Source organism: Rhipicephalus sanguineus, chromosome 11 (genome assembly GCF_013339695.2).
Source record: "Rhipicephalus sanguineus isolate Rsan-2018 chromosome 11, BIME_Rsan_1.4, whole genome shotgun sequence".
NCBI classification, from domain to species: domain Eukaryota; kingdom Metazoa; phylum Arthropoda; class Arachnida; order Ixodida; family Ixodidae; genus Rhipicephalus; species Rhipicephalus sanguineus.
In genome coordinates, this window is record NC_051186.1 from 124050767 (window position 1) to 124073562 (window position 22796).

General features: G+C 45.9%; 1 protein-coding gene across 1 annotated transcript in view; it reads right to left on the bottom strand.

Annotated features, from left to right (window-relative positions):
• Positions 1-509: 509 nt before the first annotated feature.
• Positions 510-22796, bottom strand: part of LOC119373462 (uncharacterized) — a 36930-nt gene continuing 14643 nt past the window's right edge. Inside the window, exons 2-4 of the mRNA XM_037643490.2 lie at positions 4762-4844; positions 2448-2504; positions 510-843 (exon numbers count right to left, since the gene is read on the bottom strand). Of these exons, the coding sequence (XP_037499418.2) occupies positions 565-843; positions 2448-2504; positions 4762-4844 (419 nt within the window). The 3' untranslated portion in view covers positions 510-564. The remainder of the gene's footprint in view (positions 844-2447; positions 2505-4761; positions 4845-22796) is intronic.

Here is a 22796-nt window from a genome sequence, read left to right on the forward strand (position 1 = left end):
TCTGCATTATGTCAACGTCTGGCTCTGCACATGTACTTGCGGAACGACCTAAACACTAGTGGGTGGAGGTGGGCGAACAACATTACGGAAATGCAAGACGGTGAAATATTACTTGCTTGCATATTGTAGTCGGGCACAACCTAAAAGTCCACCCGGACGACTGAAGAGAGGCAGCCGATCGCATCAGCGTTCAAAGAAATAGCCCCACCTATGCACTCAGCAATGTTCTGCGAAGGCGGTTCACCGGCCGTCCAGCTTATGAGATCGCTCTGAAGTGCGCGCCTACTGGTGCATGCTTGTGCGAATCTCCGCTTGGGGAGGAGATGCCGAATACTTCTTATGCTGTGCCCAGCTATGTAATATCCTTTGGAATGACACATAAGTACGGCAAAGCAAGCGATTGCAAGAAGTTTGTTCGGCTTTCTAGTGCTCCAGCACACGTGTCCCCACAATAGTGAAACGTGTTAAAGAGTGTGTCTCTAAGAAAGCGGGCTTTAGACTTTTTCACTTTTATTAGCTCACTGATAATCGGTAGATTCATCAGAAGAAAGAGCTCCACCCCTGTCAATTGTCGCACTCTTCAAGGCACCTCTGCAGGCACGCCTTTTTGCAGGAGTTCCGGCTGGAACCTGGCGAACAGTAAGGCGTACCGCAGCCTCGAAGGCAGGAATGCTTGCATCGATTAATATCGTGTGAGTAGGAACGCGCCAGGACAGCACGCTTTCGACGCCCCATGTATGGGTTAACCTCCATGATGCATGGGTTCGGATAAGAGTTGCAGACGCACGCTCCCCGGCAGCAGGTTCCTTTCGCTTGGAAACAGTCTACTGCGAGTGGGGACACCTGCGTAGAGTCGGCAGTCAACGACTAGTGAACCACCATCCTCATTAATTGATGTGTTTCAGTGCTCAACCAAGACGGCAAAGTAGACAGCCAAGCGGACAGCGGCCATGCTAAGTTCCATTTCAGATATCACGTAGCGGGCAAAAATAGACAGCTTCACGAGGACAACATCGTAGCCAAATACAGTGCAGGCTAGTTTGCTGTCCAATCAAGATGGCGGGTCAGCGGAATGATAGGATAGCTAGGCTACACTCGAGCTTGGTTCACGTCGTTATGGTCGTCTGCCCACAAGTAGACACTTTTTTGTCGCTAATGTAAGCCACGTTAAGTTCGCTATAGATTTGTAAACGACAGAAGTTTAAAAAGTAACACTTCTTATAAGCTTTTTCTTGTCGACGCGAGGTGGCGTTACATTGCACAGCTGTCTTCACACGCATTCCATTACCCGGACGCCTAGGGCTCGATGCTGTCTCCTAAGCTGTCAGTCTACGGTGCTGTCTACAATTGTAACACCGCCGTTGTCACATGCGAGCTCCATTTTTTTTTCCTACTCGGTAATGACCTGACCACGAGAATTCATCTCGGTAACTTTACCAACGCGGTGTCATCAAGAACGCTAGGCGGCGTCTGGACGTTCGTCAGCTTAGCGCACGCGTCATACACAGCAAGTACAGTCGCAAAAGCTTAGTCACATTGCAACAATAATGAAAACAAAGTGAAATGAAGATTGTTGCGCTTGGTGTGCATGTGCTAGGGGAGAACAGCAAAACCTCGCTGCAACTCGCACGAACTGGCAACGTGTAGGTTTAGAAATAGTGTTTAACGATTTATAGCACTTCGTACTCTATTACAGGAGAGCAGGGACCCGTCCAAATGCTTGAAGCGCTCAGAAGACAACGTAAGATGAGAACTGTAAGCGTAAATACATGCTCCGCGAGCACATGGACAGATATATCCAAGATAAGTTTTCTTACCAGACAAAGTGTACATGTGTCCACCTGCTAACAGGAGTGAACTTAGGGTGTCCTGTCTTTATGAAATTCTAAGGACTACTTTTCTTAATACAAGGTTAAAATAGTGACGCAACTGTAAATATAATATTTGCCTGAGCGTTGCATAATGCCGGATGAGTTGCTCATCAGGCCTCTGTCCCTCTCTTGTCTGCCGACGCTGGAGAAAAAAGGCGAACAGGAAGGGTCTTCTTTCAGGACAAAGAAGGAAGCCGAATTGAAAAAAAAACAATTGCATCGACACATATTGTCGACACATCCATAAAGATGTCGCTATGAACTGAAGAAACACACTCCATTTCGCGCAGTACGGCGAGAAATGCCGGCGACGATACTGAAGGCCTCCATGAATGCGTATTTTCGAGTACTTAATCGCATTTACTATTGACATCAGCATACATCCTATTTATATAGAGCCGGTTTTGTAGGAGTTGACGCAGTCGTATTTTGTAACTGCCCGTATGCACTGTCAAATAAATTGAACAAGTCGGTGTTATGGTAGTATATTTGATAAATAATCAAATGAGGACCCGTACTGTGATCTTCTTCTCGTTTCCTAGGTGCAGGCTTTTAGATAAGATAATTTAAACTTACCGTGCAAGGAACCATGTCGTTGAAATTAGCCTGGCACATCGTGAACGGTACTCTCACCTGTGGAAAACCGCACGGTGATCAACAATTTAGCGACGTGAGAAAATAAATGAGGAGAACTACTTTACTCGATACCCACTCACTGCGGAAAGCAATTTGAGTGCAGTCTTTGGGATATTCGCAGGAACTGTATCTTTACAATGAAGCTGTATCTGGCTAGAACATCCCGTCTGCTCGTGTGTGGAAAAACACCTAGAGTACGTATATTCCACAAGGTTGACGAAACCCGGCTGCTCACCACTTGTCCAGTAAATGCGATGTAGAGAGCACTGCATTAAATTCGGTAAATAAGGGAACATGTAATTATATTATTATCTGGGGTTTAACGTCCCAAAACCACGACATAATAATGAGAGACACCGTAGTAGAGGGCTCCGGAAATTTCTACCATCTGGGGTACATTAACGTTCACCTAAATCTAAGTACACGGGCCCCAAACCTTTTCGCCTCCATGGAAAATGCAGCCGCCGCGGCCGGAATTCGATCCCACGACCTTCGGGTCAGCAGTAGTGATGCAGAACTATCGGTAAATTGACTATCGATAGCATCGATAGTCTTTTTTTTAAACTATCGATAGCGTAAACGAACGATCGATAGTACTACTATCAACAAACTGTCGATAGTGCAATCGGTAGTACTATCGTAAATATTACTAGCGATATTACTGCCACGCGTGTTTATTGCTTTGTTCTTATGTATTCGGGTTTCACCCACAAAGACTGTTAGCAACGTTTGACGCAGAGAGCGCCGAAATAAAGCTTCACGATTGTTTGAGGTCATTCTGCTAAGATTGCGCGCAGGACGCGAATAGTCAAGTTTATTCGAGAGCTTAAGCAAGCACCAGCGATAACGCTGGAAGGTTCGATAAGTGATGTATAAAAGATTACGCATTCCACCGATGATCAGATTACTCGACGGCCGACCACTGTTCTCGCCGCTATCAGTGCGCAGCGTGTATCGCTTGTATCTTGAGTTTTGGTTTTCTGGGCAAGTGTTCGCATAAATAATGAGCTCCATATTTCCCAGTCTTGCTATAACATTATTCACCTTCACAACCACGAAACACCATCGATAGTGGTGTGAATAATGATGCTGTTTCTAGCCGGCCATATTCCGAGAATATTTGCGATAGCCTACTATCAACTCTGCTTAAATTATGAGCGATTTTCGGCGCGAGAAATAAGTTATTTGCTCACTGAAAATGGCGGAATATGTCAATCAAGAAATTTATACCTAAAAGCAAGCAGTTACAACTTAAATTAACAAACTTAGTTCTTGACATTATTTTTATTTTCAAATCATAACACGCAAAATAAAATTGAAGCCGCGCAGTTCCACCACATGTAAGGGCTTCGTTTCTGCTGCAGCTGAACAGTTTGACTTTGAGATCATGTGTCAGGGAAGCACTCTGGTGAAGAACACAAGCACATCAACTTTCTTGCCCTTCAGCCTGCTCCTCCGGCTCGACTTGTACCACGCGTGCGGGGAATCAAGTTTATTCTGCAACGAGTACGTGCTGTCGATTTGATACTATCGATAGTACCATCGAATTTGCTATCGATAGCGCTATGGATAGTATTTGTTACCATGGATAGTTCGATAGTGACCCAGCTATCGATAGTATCGATAGTACCATCGATAGTTCTGCATCACTAGTCAGCAGTCGAGAGCCATAACCACTAGACCACCGCCGCGGGGCGGGGACATGTAATTACGCTTACGTTGAAACTGTGTCAACCTATTTTCCGCAGTTTTGGAATAACATACGCATGAAAGTGCTGAGGTATGCTTGAGGTGCGTTTTATGAATTTTATTGAAAGTGTCTCGCTTTCATTGAAATATCACCTCTAGAAAATATCGCGAATTCACTGATCAAAAATAGGGAAAACTGCGGCTTCGTCAACCAAATCAGTTTCGATAAAAATAATAATAATACCCTACCTGATGTGTAGATGTGGTTAAATATATTTAGCTCATGTGCATAGTTGATCTTTAAATTAGTCTAAAAAGAAATTGAAAGCGTTTTACAGCAGGTACAGGTGTTGAGGTATAACTGTATGCGTAACAGAGAGTTTACATTTCACGAAACTGACGAACATCTTAAGCAGGATATTATGACGACACGTGCGAATAATTTTCGCGTGCTAGCCTTCAGGATCCGCAATGTAGTAAATCGCAGACCAGGTATTGATGAATTTGGTATGATCCTGCAGTATACTTGTTTTATGGTAGACTTTTTCAAAAGAGCGATACTTACTACCGAGTTCGGAAGTACTTCGGGTCCGACAACTTGTCTCTTACTTCTGCTCTCTGACGTCGCCTGCACTGCAACAAGAGCGACTGAAAGAAACGCAGCGTTTACATAAGACATAAGCGAATGCAATATTAAAAGCATTTCTTAGCGAACTTCTACGACATTGAGCGTACCTATCTATCTATCTATATAGCCGCCTACGACTTTGTGCTCTCCTGGCTGTTTCGGTAATTGGATTTACACCAGAATTGGTATGGCGAAACATGACTTTATGGTAAACATAAATGACAGGTCATAATATGGAACTCATGATATCCATGTCATGAACGACATGATTTACATACCACTGTTTTGGTGCTCTTGCGGCCGTTTCGTTAGTTTGTTATGTACCAAAATTGGTATGGCGTGACAAAAGTGTATGACGAACATAAGTGACAAGTCCTAGCATGCCAATCGTGACACGCATGTAATGTGCAGCATGACATACGTGGCACGCTCATGGTGTGCTGGCGGCCGTTTCGCTAGCTTGATATGCACCAAAATTGGTATCTCGTGCCGTGACTGTGTGACGAACCCAAATAACAGGAGTTAACATGAAAATCATGACACGCATGTCATGTACAGCATGATTTACATGCCGCGTTCATGGTGCGCTCGCGGCTATTTCGCTAGATTGATATATACCAAAATTGGTATCGCGCGAAGTGACCGTGTGACGAACATAAATAACAGGAATTAACATGAAAATCATGACACGCATGTCATGTACATTATGACTTACGTGCCACGCTCATGGTACGCTGGCAGCCGTTTCGCTAGCTTGATATACACCAAAATTTGTATCGCGCGGCGTGACTGTCTGACGAACACAAATAACAGGTGGTAACATGAAAACCACAACACGTATGTCATGTACATTATGACTTACGTGCAACGCTTATGGTGCGCTGGCGGCCGTTTCGCTAGCTTGATATACACCAAAATTGGTATTGCGCGGCGTGACTGTCTGACGAACACAAATAACAGGTGGTAACACAAAAATCATAACATGCATGCCATGTAGGTATGAATTAGACGCCACGGTCATGGTGCACTCGCGGCCATTTTGTTAACTGGATATATGCCTAAATTGGTATGGCATGACAAGAGTACCGAACATAAATAGCAGGTCACGCATCCTATATTTGTAGCAGAATATATGTTTCATTAGCATGGCATATACCAGTTTGTACACGCATGCATGTATGACAATCTCGCGAGATATGGCGATTTAGATGTCACGACATGAATGACTTCATTATCCTCAATGACAAAGAAGACGATGTATGCAGCTGTTTGCTGGCTGCTTCGCATTACATCTATTCTCACACTGCGTGGGTTCTGCCGATTTTTTTTCTCTCGAATATTACAATACCAATTTAAGTCACAGTATTCCGTATGAACAAATTGGCGAAATCTTCTGATTATGTCGCTCAGTGTTCGTAGGCCTAAAACAAACATAAGTAGAAGACCACGCTTAGCTGTTTGCGTCTAGGAGAACCTCTTGTAGTACAAAATCTAATGTATTAGTTCTAAAGCACGGCCGTGAACAAAGAAATAACATTCTTTTTTCTTATAGATTCACTCTAACAAAAAAAGAGCCCATTGACGTTTTTTTGTGAGTCATGACTTCGTCCGTACATGACTATCTTTAAAGGGACACGTGAACACGCTGCACATCATTATACTCTCGTCGGAGAGCCGTGGGACCCAAAAGAGAGTTAAAGTGGCCTTTAAGAGATAGTCAAATACGTGGCAAAACAGGGCTCACCGAAAAAGCAACATATTTCTTTCCTTTTCTTAGTGCGTTGAAGTATGGATGGAAAACACCGAAATTCACGTGGCGGCAGCCTACGTAACCGATCAAGCTTTATTTTCAGCCGAATAATAAGTATTGCTAAAATCGGGGAAGTTGGGGGTTGGGTTGGAACTGTACGCTTTCTCCTCAAGTTATGCTTCACCGCGCTTAGCAAAATGATAAAGAGCCGTTAGGCATTGAGTCCTGTGACACCGTAAAAAATCAGGCCGCTTTCACTAGGTCGGAGAAAGTCGTGCTTATGAGGCTTCGGGCCGGGGTGCCTCTTACACCGGCTGTCATCTAAGCGTGGAACTGGTCGCATTTACCGCTGGGTGCTGCGTGTCCATACTGCTCTGCTACAGTGAAGCCAGCACCGGAAGATAAGTCCAAAGAAAAAATTCATGTTGCACCGGAAGATAAGTCCAAAGAAAAAATTAACCTGCTGAACTACGTCCCTTTATGTATGCGCACTATGGAGCCACAAGTGTGAAATGCGGATTTACGTAACTGCTGGCGATAAGAAAAATGTGCAGGCTGAAACTTTATAGCCTCGATACGAATGAAATTATGGCCAGAAACGAAGAGTGCACTGCAGGGACTCAGTCTATTAGCTTCACTACATTACTAAAACACGTAATGTCCCAAAAGGGTATAAAAAGATGTTGACATTTAGGTATAATAGATGCATAAATTTCGTGATTTTTCTGGCTCACGGTGCCTGCACTTGCTCACGCAGCCCTGTCAATACAAAAAATATGCTATCGAGGTTTGTAAATTTGATATCTGTGAGCTGATAATAATATGGCCCCATGTACGAAATAACATACATGGCATACTATCAAGTGCGCATGCTTCTTACGTTTCGGGCCCACTGCAACCCGTTGTGTAGTTGTTTGATTCGCTTACCTAAGAGGGCCAAAAGGACATAGAGGGCCGCCATTGGTGCAGCGTGTGTCGCCCGCGCGGCTTACGTTTCGTTACTCATCTGCTCAAATGGCGCCACACTTCTTCGCCGAACCTCAGAGCGGCTTTAAAACGCTTGGACCAAGGACCTTCTTCGCGAGAGACGGCGGATCAACGTCGAGTATACAGAACGGCTAAGCGACGCGGCTTTAGACAGTCCGCCGTCATTGTGCCGTGGCAAGTTTGCACGTGCCCGCGTCTGTCACAAGTGAGTACTGAACAGCATCTAGCACAAAGAAGCGCGTCAGCCCTCGTCACACCTTTGGGGAGAGTCTCAAAAGGCGGAATGTACGGTCGGCCATAACAACTAGGAAGGTTGTAAACCTAGTTCCATTCGTGTCGCAGCAGGGCCATCATTCTCAGCGCGCTGGAGAGCTCACGCGAGAACTCTAAAAGCTTTCCCACTTCGTAAACGGCAGTACGTTTTATTTGTCCCCCCAGGCTTAGCTTCGAGTTTCGGAGACAAAAATACCGCTCGTCTTTAATAACCATCACTTATTGCCACGTGGTCGTGATGGTGAAGAAGGCGGCTGTGGGACTGGTAAAGACGACACTATTTATTGGGTCATCTTGTACCCAGGAAATAACGCGTCAAAGTACAACAAATACATGCTGTATACTGATAGCGCCGATCATTTCATCGGCCGTGGGTAATTTGATCGTTGGCAGCGATGAAATTACTGTTGGCGTTAAGTTTATCATTGGTCGTGGATCATTCATATATTTTACATATGAATGATCTAAAATTCCAGCGTTATCGCAGCGGCTCACGTTAGCTCTAGAATAGTGTCGACTGCTTCTGTCGTCGATGCAGTTTTATCAGAATGGTCTAAAACAATCGAGAAGTTTCCCAAAAATTGCGGCACCGTCTGCGCCAAGCGATGATAGCCGTGTTTTTAGTGATATCCAATCACATAATATACAAAACCAAGCGTGCGTGGCAATATACTGCGTTCCGTTTTACGATATGCTATAACCAAACAGTAACCAAGGGATCCAAGACGTTATTATCAACGCCGAATGTTTGGCGCACTTTTTCGTGTTCCTCTGCTAAGGCAGAATAAAAGAAACGACGGAGGGGTGATCAGTTACAAAGCAAGGTCACTTAAAACTGGATGCCCGCTGTTGTCTCCAGAAAACCTTATGAAGTCACTGCGCACACACCAAGCTTTATTCAAGTCTTGTACTGCAGAAACCATTTTGCTCATTTGCGAAAGGTTTGAATTGGAGCAGCTGACAAAGCAAACCGAAACAACAAAATAACACTTCCATGGTAGGTCTCTCTTTGCGTGTATTAACCCAGATATGCCCAAACTCGGAAAAAATGACAAAACAAATATTTTGTTTCACAAAAGTGTACTTCTACCCTCAAAAGAATGCACAAGTTTATTTACTGCCAGGTAAACGCAACACTGTTTTTCAAGCCGTCCTATACATATAGGACACTGTGCATTATGGGTGCTATGTACGGGTGTGGTAAGCCTTGAAACATTTCACGTGCACACCAACATTGCATTTCTTCCTCCCCATGACGTGCTTCATACAAAGCACGCGTTTGCCTGGAGAAAGCGTCTGCCATTTCACGTGTACTTCTTCCTCTCCATGACGTCTTTCACACAAAGCACGCGTTTGCCCGGAGAAAGCGGTCGGCACGTGGCAGCAAGAAAAGCAAGCAATGTCTAGGCTTGCACACGTTGACATTGAGGCATGCTTAATGTGCTGTAGGTGGCGCTAGTCATCAGCTAAAGAAATAGCGATGTTAGAGTGCATCAAAGAAGCGTCCTATATGTAGGACACTGGGCATATATTGGTTAACATAGAATGTAACCTTTTGTAGAAAGAAATGTTGCCAGAAAGGTATGCACCACCTTATTAATGCAAATATTTATGTTGCATTAAGCATATTTTGTACACCATACTCGAAGAACGCCATTTATAGTGAAATCGATAACATTTTTGCTCTACTTAACTTACCTGAAGTTACCATAACTGGCCAGTCCATGTGAAAGCTGTCGGGTGACACTGTAACGAGGGCGCTCTAAATTTAAAGTCATGATGGAGGCGCTCAATTCAACTTTCTTGTTTTTTTTTACCGATCTCCCATTGCGTAGTAATTCGCATAGCATACAGTGGTATGCAGTGTACTAAACGTTACATCAAACCACAATAAAACGATTCAGTACAGTGCAAACCGTATCACACCCGTAAAGGTGTTTTTGAGATAAACACCTGTCGTACACCCCATTTTTGTGTCAATATTATCCGAAAGGACGTAATATCTTCTTTTCACCCCCTTTTTTATTTTTGGGTGTACAGTAGGTGTATGTTCGTTTTACAACACTATGGGCGTTCTTTGAATTTTGCACCTATGGGTCAATTCACGCAGTAAATTGGCCCATAGGTGTCACCCGTGGCACTTGGACATTTCTGGGATAAAACGTTAGGAGCGAAGCTCTTTATGCCGTGGGTCTGTCCATCCTCCGTTTGTAGCGTTGTAGTAGCCACCTCTAGCTCGTGAGAAGCGCGCGTTCTGGTATGCAGTAGAAGAAGACGACGTCGACGAGTGAGACTCTCGTTTGCGTGTTCGCCTGTGTGGCGTTCTTTGTTCTTTACTACGTCTCGTTTTTCAACCACACCCGAAGACAACATTTCAGAAGTAACGAGCCTTGAGGCTCCCTCTTGGCACGCTTTCTCTTTAGCTCGGAGTCGCCAGATGGAAGACAAGGCTGCGGAATGGAGGGCACGGAAGGCGGCAGCGCGCCCTCGCAGACAGAATTCTGAGGTGAGAGCCTGCGAGGCCGAAGCTGCACGTCGACGCCGCGAAGCAGATTCCGCCGTTCGAGCCCACGAAGCCGAAGCTGCTCGACAAGCCGCACGGCTGCGGCGAGAAGACCCCGCTGTTCTAGCCCGTGAGGCCGAAGCTGCACGGCTGCGGCGCGAATCGGATCTTCAAAATGTGAAGGACCGTGAAGCGGCGAGAAAGCGCGCGCGCCGGCAGGCAGAGCTCGAGGTTGTGCGAGCGCGTGAAGTGGCTGCAAAACGCATCAGGCGGGCTCTGCCCGAAGGCGCCGACGCGCGCTTCCAGCGGAACTTCCGTGATAACAGTTTCGGCCATAGTTGCAGTGTGTGCAACAGATTGTGGTTCTCAAACAATCTAGTCACAATATCTTGCATCAAGAAGGACCACTCTCGCGCCAGTGCCATCGCCGTGCTGCAGCGCGAGTTCGCTTCGCCCCACTCATCATCATTCACCACGTGGATATGCTGTAATTTTTTTGCATTTATTTTTATTACATACTGCCGATCTACTATTCTACGGCAGTCAGTCACATCTATAGCACAGAAAGGTGAAAAATAAAATAATGACCGTTTATTCGAACACAGCAAAGGGACAACCAAGGGAGTACATGACCAAACATGACGCTGCAGAGACGAATCAATGATACAGCATCAGCACATAAGGTGAACACCTTATGTTGAACAACTGGGTGATTGTTTGATGAAAGAGTATATACAAGTCTTATGCACTCCAGTTCAAACACCTGAACGTGATTGTTTAAGTCTGTCCGTTCTAATTAGCTCTAACCGAATGACCCACAACATAACTGTTCATGCGGCAAGAATGCATTGCTGACTTGTTGCTTTAGTAACAGAAGCAACGCAGGTAAGTGTAACCTCCTAGTACACAGTAGTGCGCAGAAACTGTACTGCAGCTGAATACACAAAAAATGCTTAATTAATGAATTACTGTTGTTTTGTGCGCCGAAACTACAATATGATTATAAGGCAGTCCGTTGTGGAGTGCTTATATCCGGAAAATTGAGACACCTTGGGCTTTTTAACGTGCACCTAAATCAAAGTAAATGAACCTCTAGCACTTTCACCTCCATTAAAAAAGCTACCGCTGCGGCCAGGATTGAACCCGCAATATTCGGGTGAGCAGCCGAGCACATATGTGCTGCCGTGGAGGCATGCGAGTAACAAAAAGTTATAAACCGTTAAGCTTGAACGTGATAGCGATATCTGCACGCACGCACGCACATGGACGCGCGTAAACAAACACGCACGAAAAATGTACAGTAAAGGTAAAGGTTTTCGCCCTCTTCAATCACACTTTTATGACAACAATGTCTTGCGTGCCCAATGTATACTGGTGAGTATCGCCTTGCCGATCGCTGCCTGCCTTCGCTTCTCGGTAGAGACCCAAACCGTGCCGCAAGGAGAGCCGAAGTGCGGGTTCCCTCTGGCTCATATCTTTATTCGCATCTGCCTCGAATTTTCGCTCACAGCGAACGCTGCTTTTTCTCTCGCAACCAAAGAAGCCGCCGCCGACACCGGAATTCCTGCGAAACGAGCTCGTTAACGCTATCGCGGGCACGACGTAAAGGTCTCACTATCCATCTACCTATGGATAGTGGGGGCCTTGACGTCTCGACGCGTAGTACAACGCCTGCCTGTACGCGGTGTCGACTATTCGCGGGGAGATGGACCTATAGGCGGCAGCACCGTCACCCCGCTAGTGTAGATACTGGTTTCGTGTGGTGTGTGTAAAGTGCACGGGGCTTCTGCTTTCACATCGTGATTTTGTGTTCCATACCCACAGAAAACTCTTCGTTATCGATGGTGAGGTTTTGTTCGGTGCCACAATGCCGCACATACTGCACAGAGCCAGGGATAAGCTTCCATTTTTATCCCACCGACGCGGAACGTCGCCGACTGTGGCTCTTTAGGCTTCATAACGGCAGGACGCCTTCCAAGTACGCGATGGTGTGCAGCAAGCACTTCGACGACGATGCATTCGCATTCGCAGACGAGAAAGAATGGTGAGTAGTCAGCGATAAGTTCGCTAATGTGTACATTTATATGCTTGTTGCTGGTGTGCTCTACGAGCGTGAAGACGGTCGCAGTAAGCGAACGCTCGGGGAAGCTTCCCTGTGCTTTGATTTTCCTATACTTCCGCAGGAAAATTAAGCGAGAATCAATCGAGAAAGAAGAAAATTCTTTCATGGAATTTGTTCTTTGTCATTCATGTACCGTCTCCGCTGTAAATGCGAAGTTTGTTCGCGCTTGGCTATGAGTCTGTTTAAACGAGAGTCCCCGAGCCCTTTTTTAGTTCGCACATGTTCCATTGCGTTTACACGGCCGCGAGAACAGTTCACAGTATTCCGCAGGGCACGTACGTGCACCGAAACGCGGCAAGTGTGTAGCATGATCTGGTGCATTGTAAAGGGTATCGTTTTATGAGCCCTCACACGCCACGTAAGCGATGAAAATGCGCGAGCGAGTTTATCGCCACTGCTTGTCTAGATGAATATATTTTTCTCGCTCGCTCTCTTTTTTAAGGGTTTTCGCAGAGGAGATTGAGGCCTGACGCACTTCCGACACTGAACGTGCCACAGCGCAAATTTGAGAGGCATAAGCTACCTCGCAAGTACACGCGTGTCTTTGCATACATTTCGCCACAAGTTATAATTACGCAAGGCAGCTCAGTTTTGCGATTTCCGTGTCATTTCATTTTCTGTTCTGTTTAGGGGACAATTTAGCTACCGCAATGTCTGACGTGGCTTGACAGAAATATTCCTCTGCAGTGGAACCAGGACCGTACGCAACTAAAGCTCGTCGCGTAACCTATAAACGACAGTCCCGAAGTTATACACCTAACCACAACGCGCAAGTGCATGAGAACATTTTTTTAACTACCGAGCCGCTAAAAGGCTATATTCACATTAGAGTTATTACTTCTCATCTTTAGGACAACGCTAAGTGCACTTTGCAATGCGCTTGAACCACAGAGCTGCACCTACACTGATATGACTCTCGTGAACGGACGGTACGACGACCACACACAGCACTCTCGACAAGTGCACTCACTGATCTTATTACAGTACATATACAGCCATGAAGGCCAAATGCTTCTTTACATGTTGTTAGGCATACGTACGAGCGGTTAAAGTTGCACCAACGCAACGGAACAAACCGCCTTTTGAGGACCTGCATGACGTACGCGCACATGCAAACACAACGCGGCTAGCAGACGACGCATGGAGCAATCCACACTAGGCGCGCTTCAGCCAGTAGCCGCCAGGCGGCGATTCCGCTCGATCTCGCGGCCAATAGACCGTGTATCTCAAAGCTCATCGCAACGAGCTATCAGAGGAATGTGATTACCTGCGACTATCTTTCCTTTTCATTTTATTTTATTACTACTCCTGCTGTTGGCAAACGTACGCTACGTCGCCGTTTGCTCCAGGCAAAAAACGGTGAAACATATGGCATCTTCGACAAAGCGCACTGGTGCGCACCGGGGCGCCCTGGTGCGCCATTTCGTGCAATCGTCGTAGCGCCTGGGTGCCCCGGTGCGCACCGGTGCGATTTGTCGAAGATGGCATTAAACGCTGGAACTCGAGCTTGCGCACCATGTCTTATTGCGACGAAGAAAATAACGCCAAAAGAATAATAAATGCGTTGTGTTGCATTGCGTCAGTGAGCATGGAGAGTGCGAAGGTCGTTAACCAGCAAGCTTTACATAACTTAATAGCAGCGAATACCGCCTAAGTTCGTGACGGGCTTCGTAGCGCTGGTGCTGTGTCCGGTGTATCCATCCGCGTGGCCGTTGTCGCCGTTGTCTCGTTGTGTGACGTCAGTCGAGCACGCGGAATACGGACGTGTCGGTCGCGCTCGCCGCGCTCGTCTCCTCTTACTTTGTTTCGTGCTCTGCGGGTGCTGTGATTCACGGAAATTATGAATGCAGCTGTGAAGAAGCTACTTCGCGGCATGTTCAGCACTACGTTCCTCTGGAGTGACTGTTAGTGGCTGTTATACGCGGACTGGAGTTAGGCCTATAGTCCCGTAACGTCTCCTGCGGAGAAATGGACGTCTCAGTTTTGGTGCGAGACTCGCAGCTTCATTTATGCTTAGATGAAAGGACGGACGCCATCACCTTGATGTGCGTTTACCATTGCTTGGATTTGCAGATTCTTTAAACTACAGGCATCTGTACTTGTTGAAGGTAGGTTCATTTTCTTTACCTGCGCACAATTATATTCGAAAACCATGAAAAATGAAAATGCATGTTTTGTTGCACCACGGGCCACATGCGCGACGTGTTTCAGAAGTACGTGACTGCGTAATTTTTGCGGCATCCATGATTACACTATCCTAATATAAATGTTGGTTGCGATTTCCGTTCACTTTCGAACGTACTGACTTTTATTGGCAGCGCTTATTAGACCTTGTTTCAAGGTATGCATTAATGTTTACGTTCAAGCGCCTGTACTACTAGCCTGAGTCTGCAAAGCTACTTTGCGCTATTTGCGCTACTGTGGAATAGTTTCGAATGTGTGGGGGTGTGAGTGTTTAAAGTCGTGTTTTAGGGACAGTAGTTGGGCGTCTTGTAGTGCTATGATGTTACTTTGCCTTGACTGTTTCGACGAGCGCCTTCAAAGCTGTCGTTCTCCCGGGTGTCGCTTCAGCCTAGTTAATTGTAGCATGTTCGCCCCTTTGGAGCCCTTGCAATGTTATCGAGTTTTCGCCTGTTCACACCGTCCTCTTCTATGTACAAATGTATACAACAATTTCCTTTTTTCATTTTCGTTTGCAGCTGAGACTCACCACTTATATTTTGAAATAAGTGCTGCACCAAACAAATTATGGCTTTCATCTCTGATGGTTAGGTTATTTGCAGTTTTTTGCATAAATAAAGATAGAAGTCCACACATTTGCGTTTTCTTCTTTTCCCTGGGCTCTTGAAAGAAAACTAAAGGTCACAGAACTTATAAACGAGTTGAATTCATTCAGTGTCTGTATGTGTGTCATTCAGTTGAATTATGTGCCCCTGTCCAGGTATTTTATTTCTCGCCCAGATTTCCTTGTTTTCAAGTTTACGCACGCTTTCAAGAACGGAAGCATTATAGCAGGCGATAAAAATCACAGCATATCCACGGAGTGAATGATGGTGAGTGGGCGAAGCTGCGGAGGTCCATCGGTAAACCGTGAGTCTTCCGTGAATTCTGCCCAGTACATCACCGACGTGAGATCGGGCGCGTTTATACTAAAGGTTCGATGAGAGTTATGACGACTTGCAGCTCACTTTAATTTTACATGTACGCTGTGAATTTTCATTGTTTAGAAAACCATTGCTTTAGAAAACATCTGGCGTCTTTCGTTAAGCAGCTGGCGTCTTTTCGTTTTGTTTTAGAAACATCTGGCGTTCTTTCGTTTTGCTTTTAGAAAACATATGGCGTCTTTCGTTGGTTTATTTCATCAATCAACGGCGTTTTGAACAAAATTTTTATTGTTTAATCACGCACAGGAGAAATCTCACCAGGCACTACCTTGGAGGTAAACAATGGCTGCTAATGGCAATGAGAGACAGAAGAAGTCGGCTTTTAGCTAACACTTACACTTCTACTTCTACTAACGTTTCCTACTGGAACATGCCAATGGCTGCTAATGGGGAATGAGAGACAGAAGAATTCGCCTTTTAGTTAACGCGCACGCTGCGAATTTTTTATTGTTCAACAACGCACAGGAAAAATCTCCCACCGGCACCACCTTGCAGGTCAAGATCTGGTACTAGCGTTACGACTACTGCAGTTATTGAAAGCGCGATCTGTTTCCGTGTAGTTGTGACTTACCTAGGGTAATTCAGCTGAAGTTATTCTCTGCTTTTTTTACATATAGCTTGCTGTTTCTCATCCAGAGTGAGTTGGCACAGTCTGCCACAATAACAGTCGAACTGTGCAGGCATCCTACAGTTCTTTATGCAAGCATGCATATGCAGTGCACATGTACAGACAGCTGTGTGCTCATACAAACCCGCGAAAGTCAACCCAGCAGCTTTTATTCAAGTGAGGAAAAGTGAACATGAACCCCAAACATACAATGGGGAATAGCAATACACATTCTAACCACCTGTCTTAGTAGGAATTCTTCAAGAGGTTCTATGTCAGACGTTTTGAACAATGGCTACTCAGGCACGGACCTCAATAGTACTGAGCCACGTGCCTCAGTAGGCATTTTTCGTACTGAGGTTTTCACTTGTACGTCTACAAAAAAAAAGATGGTTGATCCCTCCTTCATAGGAATCGGAATAACACGAAAGTAAAACGTGCCCTTACAGAAGTAACTGAATGTTTACAGAAGTAAGTGAATTGATATAAGCGAGTTTGCACAATGTATATTGATGTCTGGCAGCTATAGCACCGTTTACCGTGTACTTAGCTTTAGGTGCACGTTAATGAACTCCAGGTGGTCGAAATTTCCGGATCCCTCCACTACGGCGTCCCTCATAATCACATCGTGGATTTGGGACTTTAAACCCCAGATATTATTATTAATATGGCACCGTTTAACGTGGGTGCACCCACTTCGATGATTGGTGGTGCATCTCCATTCCGACGACTAACGTCCATGTTCAATGATTAAGCAAACCCTTGTGGTAGCTGTAGTAGTTAACGGTGAAAGCGTAATCAGAGAACGAGGTGTGATAGCCAGAAGAGCGTCGCATATTGAACGCTGAACTTGTTCGCCATCCCGCGGCATGTTAAAATGCGACTGAACACCACGGCCGCACTAGAGGGAACGCAAAGTGCGTCCTGCCGCCCCGGTAGCCCAGCCGCGATTTTTTCGAGGCGAGCGCGTTAGCGGTGAACGCGGTGTTACAGCCAGGTGAGGCAGGCGCGCGTCGCAGAGCTATTTTCGGTTTGGATTAGCGTGATGCAATGAGCGAGGCCAACGCTTTTGCGACGCTTGGTCTAAGATCGCCACCTCGCGGTGTGTTAAGGCATTGACAAAATTGAACTTCTATTGAAAACGCGCCGAATGGGATGGACGTGTAACGCGTTGCAGGTGCTAATCGCGGAGGCCACAGTAATGACGAATTACTTTAACGCTCCCAGAGGGCAACACCACCCCGCCGACCGGGAGAGTGGTAGATATAAAAGGCGCGTTTGTAAAGGCTTTGGAGTATGTGGCCGTGGCGCAGTGGATAGCGTGCTCGGCATCCGTTGTTGCGGACCGAGCGGTCGTGGGTTCGATGCCCGTTGATGGAACTTTTTTTCTTTGACATTTGATCGTGTAAATTTTTTCTACGTCATTTCCGTGACGGAAATACGTCACTGAAGTCTTGGTGGACCCCGGCATAAAACACTTTCGTGTTAAAATTAACTATTAAAACATACTCGTTGTGTACTTCCAATACATCATCAAATTTCAATGCTGCTTCACTTGTAGCTCAATGATTATTCAACAGAACAGTGAAGAAGAATTCTCAGTGCACAATGTATTTTAAATAACAAGTCCACTGCTATTCAACAACTTCTCTGTCAATGAAATTGTAAAGTTTCAGTGGCAATAATTTTTCATAGGTGTCGACATTGAAATGAATGATTATTCAATGGACAGACAATTACTCTTCAATATTATACGTCAACATTGACCAGTGGCTTTTCAATAATTTCTCAATAAGATTTTTTGTAAAGGGTCACATACCTAGAAGCCGGGTGCACATTGGCTTTGTCGTTAGAGCATGTTAAAAGTTTCAGTAAAGAGCGCAATAAAAACAAATTGAAGAGAGCGTTCTGTTTTCTGTCTCCTTTCTTTTTATTGTACTTCCTCTCGAATTTGAACTCATGCTGCAAATCACTCCTTGCTGCAATATCTGCTACAAAACGCACTTGATGATCCCCATTGCATTTGCAGAAAAAAAAGGTGGAGTATATCATTGCCGAACAAACATTCATTGTATCCCGTATGTCCACCCAACTGTTTGCACCGTGAGCCCCTTTTTACACGAAATTACCGTAGGTTAATGTAGAATTGTTAGCCAAACATTCGCCATCAAAGGGTAGATATTTTCCACTTAACACTTTGCTGTAGATTCTATGTTCTGGTGACACCACATATATTATTGGCCCCGGCCTCTGGCGGGCCTCTTCTGCCGTCGGGCCGGGCCGGGCCGGGCAGGTGAAATTTTTTCTCAGGTTTGGGCTGGGCCCGGTTCGCGCATTGAACCACCGGGCCGGGCTCGGGCGGGTAAACTTGAACGAGTTCCGGGCCCGGGGCCGGGCCGAAAATGATGGCCCGTGCAGTGCTCTACTGTATATATGAGGGCCATTTATGCTGTGCTTCATATGCACCATAAAAGCAGTGCTGAAGCCAGGATTTTCCAACTGTGGCAGGAGCCACTATAATAGGTCATGCGCCCTTGAAAGGACTAGCCAAAGGGTAAGCTTTCTAGCGTTTCAATGGGAGCGAACTGGGAGGGGGAACCACTCGAATTATGGAAATTGTTGCCTGGGTGTTTGGGTGTGATTGTGCATAAACACCTAACACCCTTTTTCTCGTTTGGGTGTAATAAGCTCTTACACCTAAAAAAATGTTCACACCTGTTGGGTGTAAGTTTGAAATTACACCTATTGTATAGGTATAGTCCTGCTTGACACACCTATTTTTTGGGGTGTAGGGTTGTGAGTTATAGTCACCAACTTACACCCATATGGGTATAATGTGGTTTACAGTGTAGTACACTTTAGCAAAAGACACCAACACCCTTTCATTCTTATGCTCTTGATTCCTAATATATTGACTTTCCAGGAAGATGATGTAATAACATAGTCCCAAAACTAAAAATTCAAACAGCCTGAGCGAGTGAACTGAAAGTCATATTTATTCTTGTCTAGTATTTATTCAGGTCTTTGCGCTTATGGTCTCTCTCTCTCTCTCATATATATATTACCGATATGTTCGCTCCAGTGTCGACAAGTGCTTGGACAGGTACGCCATCTACTTTAACGTCAATGACACTTCGTCTAGTGGGTACAGAGAGAGGATTTGCTGCCGTAGTCGTCAATGCAGCACCACCTCCGGGGGCTGCACTTCTTAGTTTTCCGACATGGTGCGGCCGAAAGCCACGGGGGACGATAGACGTCGTGGCTGTGGCGAACGGGACGATGGGCGACGTGTATGCGGCGAACGAGATTGGTGTCCACGTGGCAAAGGCGAGCGGCTGTACCAAGTGTTCCGAGCGGCATTGTCAGCGGCGTTGGTCTCGGGAGCGAAAAGAAAAATGGTGAGCATTACCGTCAAAACGGGTCATATTGGTTGTTGCACGAGGTACCGAGGACCATGTGTTGCGGCAGTAACGAGCAATATGTCCAACGCGGTGGCAGGTGAAACATATTGGGCGGTCATCTGCAGTTCGCCACTCAGCCGGGTTGCGAGAACGTGCAGAGAATCGTCGGTTTGAGAAGGACATAGCAGAAGGATGTTCGCTGACTCTGGGCGTGGCAACAGAACACACGGAATGCACTCCGATATTTTCCAGCTCCTGACGAACGATGGCTTGAACGAGAGGAACGGTAACAGGGGCATCGGTGCTGCGTGAATAGAATGCGGAGGGCGCCATCGCCTCCAGTTCACGACGAACAATTCGTGTAAGGTCTTCCGGCGGCGAAGAATGTTGCGGTGTCGACTGGTCTTCACACGTCGACGTGGCAGCGGTGTTTGGAAGTCTGGCGAACGGTTGGAGAATGCGGCGGCTTTTTGCTTGTTCGAACTGACGACACTCCTTGATGATCGAATCCACGGTAGAGCAGCCCTTGCACATCAGGAGGTTGAATGCGTCGTCGGCGATCCCTTCAGCACATGCCCGACCTTCTCACCTTCCGTCATGTCATTGTCGGCCTTTCGGCAGAGAGCCAGCACGTCCTAAATATAGGAGAGGTATGATTCCGTGGAAGATTGGGCACGGCAGGCCAATTCCTTTTTGGCGGCGACCTTACGGCCGGCGGGTTTACCAAAGACCTCTCGCAACTTTTCTTTGCATCGGTCCCAGCTAGTAAGTTCTTCTTCGTTGTTTTCGAACCACACCTTTGCGGTGCCCCTCAAGTAAAACAACACATTGGCCAGCTGAAGTGTGGGGTCCCATCTGTTCGGTACACTCACGCGTTCAAACATGGCCAACCAGTCTTCAACGTCGACGCCATCGGTCCCACAGAACGTACCGGGATCCTTAGGTGGTACGAAAACAAGTGGTGGGGACGGCGACGTTGATGGAGACAGCGACGTTGATGCGGAAGCCTCAGCGTTAGCCATGGTTGGGAGGGCGATGCGACGTCCGCTGCGGAGCTCCGTTGCCTGCTGCAGTACCCCGCACGCCCACCAATATGATACGGGGTTGTTTTGGTATATACAATGTATATTTACAAAGAAGAATTGGTAGACGAGTCAAGCTGGCTGACCAGCACACTCGCGCGCCAGTCGGGCTGTCCAGCACTTCGTCTTCCTTCACTTCGTCTACGTAACAACATATATATATATATATATATATATATATATATATATATATATATATATATATATATATATATATATATATATATATATATATGTATATATATATATATATATATATATATATATATATATATAAATATATATATATATATATAAAGAAACGAAGAGAACATTTAGGGCTCGTGTTAGACACAATAATAATGAGAATTAACAGACAATAATGCCAAGGAAACTATAGAGGACATTATTTGTAGTAATTAGGATATAAATGTGAAGAAAATAAAGAGTGTACGCAAAGAGAGCTTGCCGCCGAAGGGACCGAACCTGCGGCAGCAATTTATGTTTTCGTCCACTTTACTTTGTTTACATTTATATCCTCATTACTACAAACAACGTCCCCTATGCTTTCCTTGGTATTATTGTCTGTTATTCTCGTTAACGTTGTATATATATATATATATATATATATATATATATATATATATATATATATATATATATATGTATAATCTTGCGTCATTGGGTAGAGACTGAACACTAATGATTCAAGAAGTGACGACACTACATGAAAAACCCAAGCCCTGCGCATGTGCTTCTTTTGAAGCTGATCATCAGACCGACGAAGTGTAAAGCTCTGAAAAGTGTCCGGTATTGAACGCTCCCAAACATTAGATGGACGTTTTTCATGCGCCGAAAAGCCTGGAACATTCAAAAGTCGCGAAGAGTCGATTCGCAGTGAGCGCGGAGTGACCAATGGCTACTGATTAGTATGTATTTGAAGCGCTGCAATCAATGTGATGTACTATCGTACTCCGCATGAGCTACATCACGCGCGCTCGCGGCCGAGCGCTCTGCAAGGTTGCGCAATGGCGCCGATCATTGTTAATGTTCGAGTTATCGGGAGAGAGTTTGGCAGCTCGTGCGAGCGCGTATCGCCCCCACTTGCTCGCTTTCAGCCTCGAAGCTGTCATTTTGGAAGCTAATATCACAGCAGGGCACAGGGAGGGCGAGAATATAAGCAAGTAGAAGCGATGCGCGCTCGCTCGAGCTGCCGAACTCTCTCCCGTTAACTCGAAATTTGCCATGATCGGCGCCACTTTGCAACCTACTCATACTGAGCGCGATAGTCCATGGACGAAACTAAACGGCCGCAAGTCTCCACCAGGTAATTATGTATTACAGCAAACGTAACGGTACCTATAGGCGTCGACACCTATGATTCTATGAATAATCAAAAGTTCTACTAGGCAGGGAAAAAGTGGCACAAACCTAGCCCGCCTAACAGGCGTATTCCGCAGAATTTAGAAACGGTAATTATTATTATTATTATTATTATTATTATTATTATTATTATTATTATTATTATTATTATTATTATTATTATTATTATTATTAGTCCCGCAGCATGGCGCCCAGCCGGGATGCGTGTCTGCTCTGCTCGTGCCCTTTTTTCGGTAAGCAGCAGTTTTTCCGCTGCGAAATCTGCAAAAAACGTGTGCACGCGAAGTGTGTGACTTGGCCGGATGACCATCTGTAGCTGTTGAAGTCCGGATCACGTCCATTTTCCTGCAATTTGTGCGATTCCGCCCAGCATGGTGACAGGCCTAACGACGAGACGGAGGTATGCGCGACGGCGGCGTGTTCCCTGCCGCCACGTGGTTCGCCAACCGGTCCACCTCTCGCCCCTGCGGGTGACCTTGGCGAGGAGGTAGCCGGCCTTCGCCGCCTGCTCCTCGACGCGCTGGAAGGGATTTCGTTCCTGACTGACGAGGTCTCACAGCTGCGGGAGGATAATGAGCGCCTGCGAAAGGAACATTCCCGAGTGGATGAGCGTTAGGTCCGTATCGTCGCCTCCCTTCGTGGTGAGGTTCGTTTTCTGCGCGATGAGCTGACACGGTGCGTCACCCCCAAGCTAGGGGAACGTCCTGCAAAGTCTCCAACG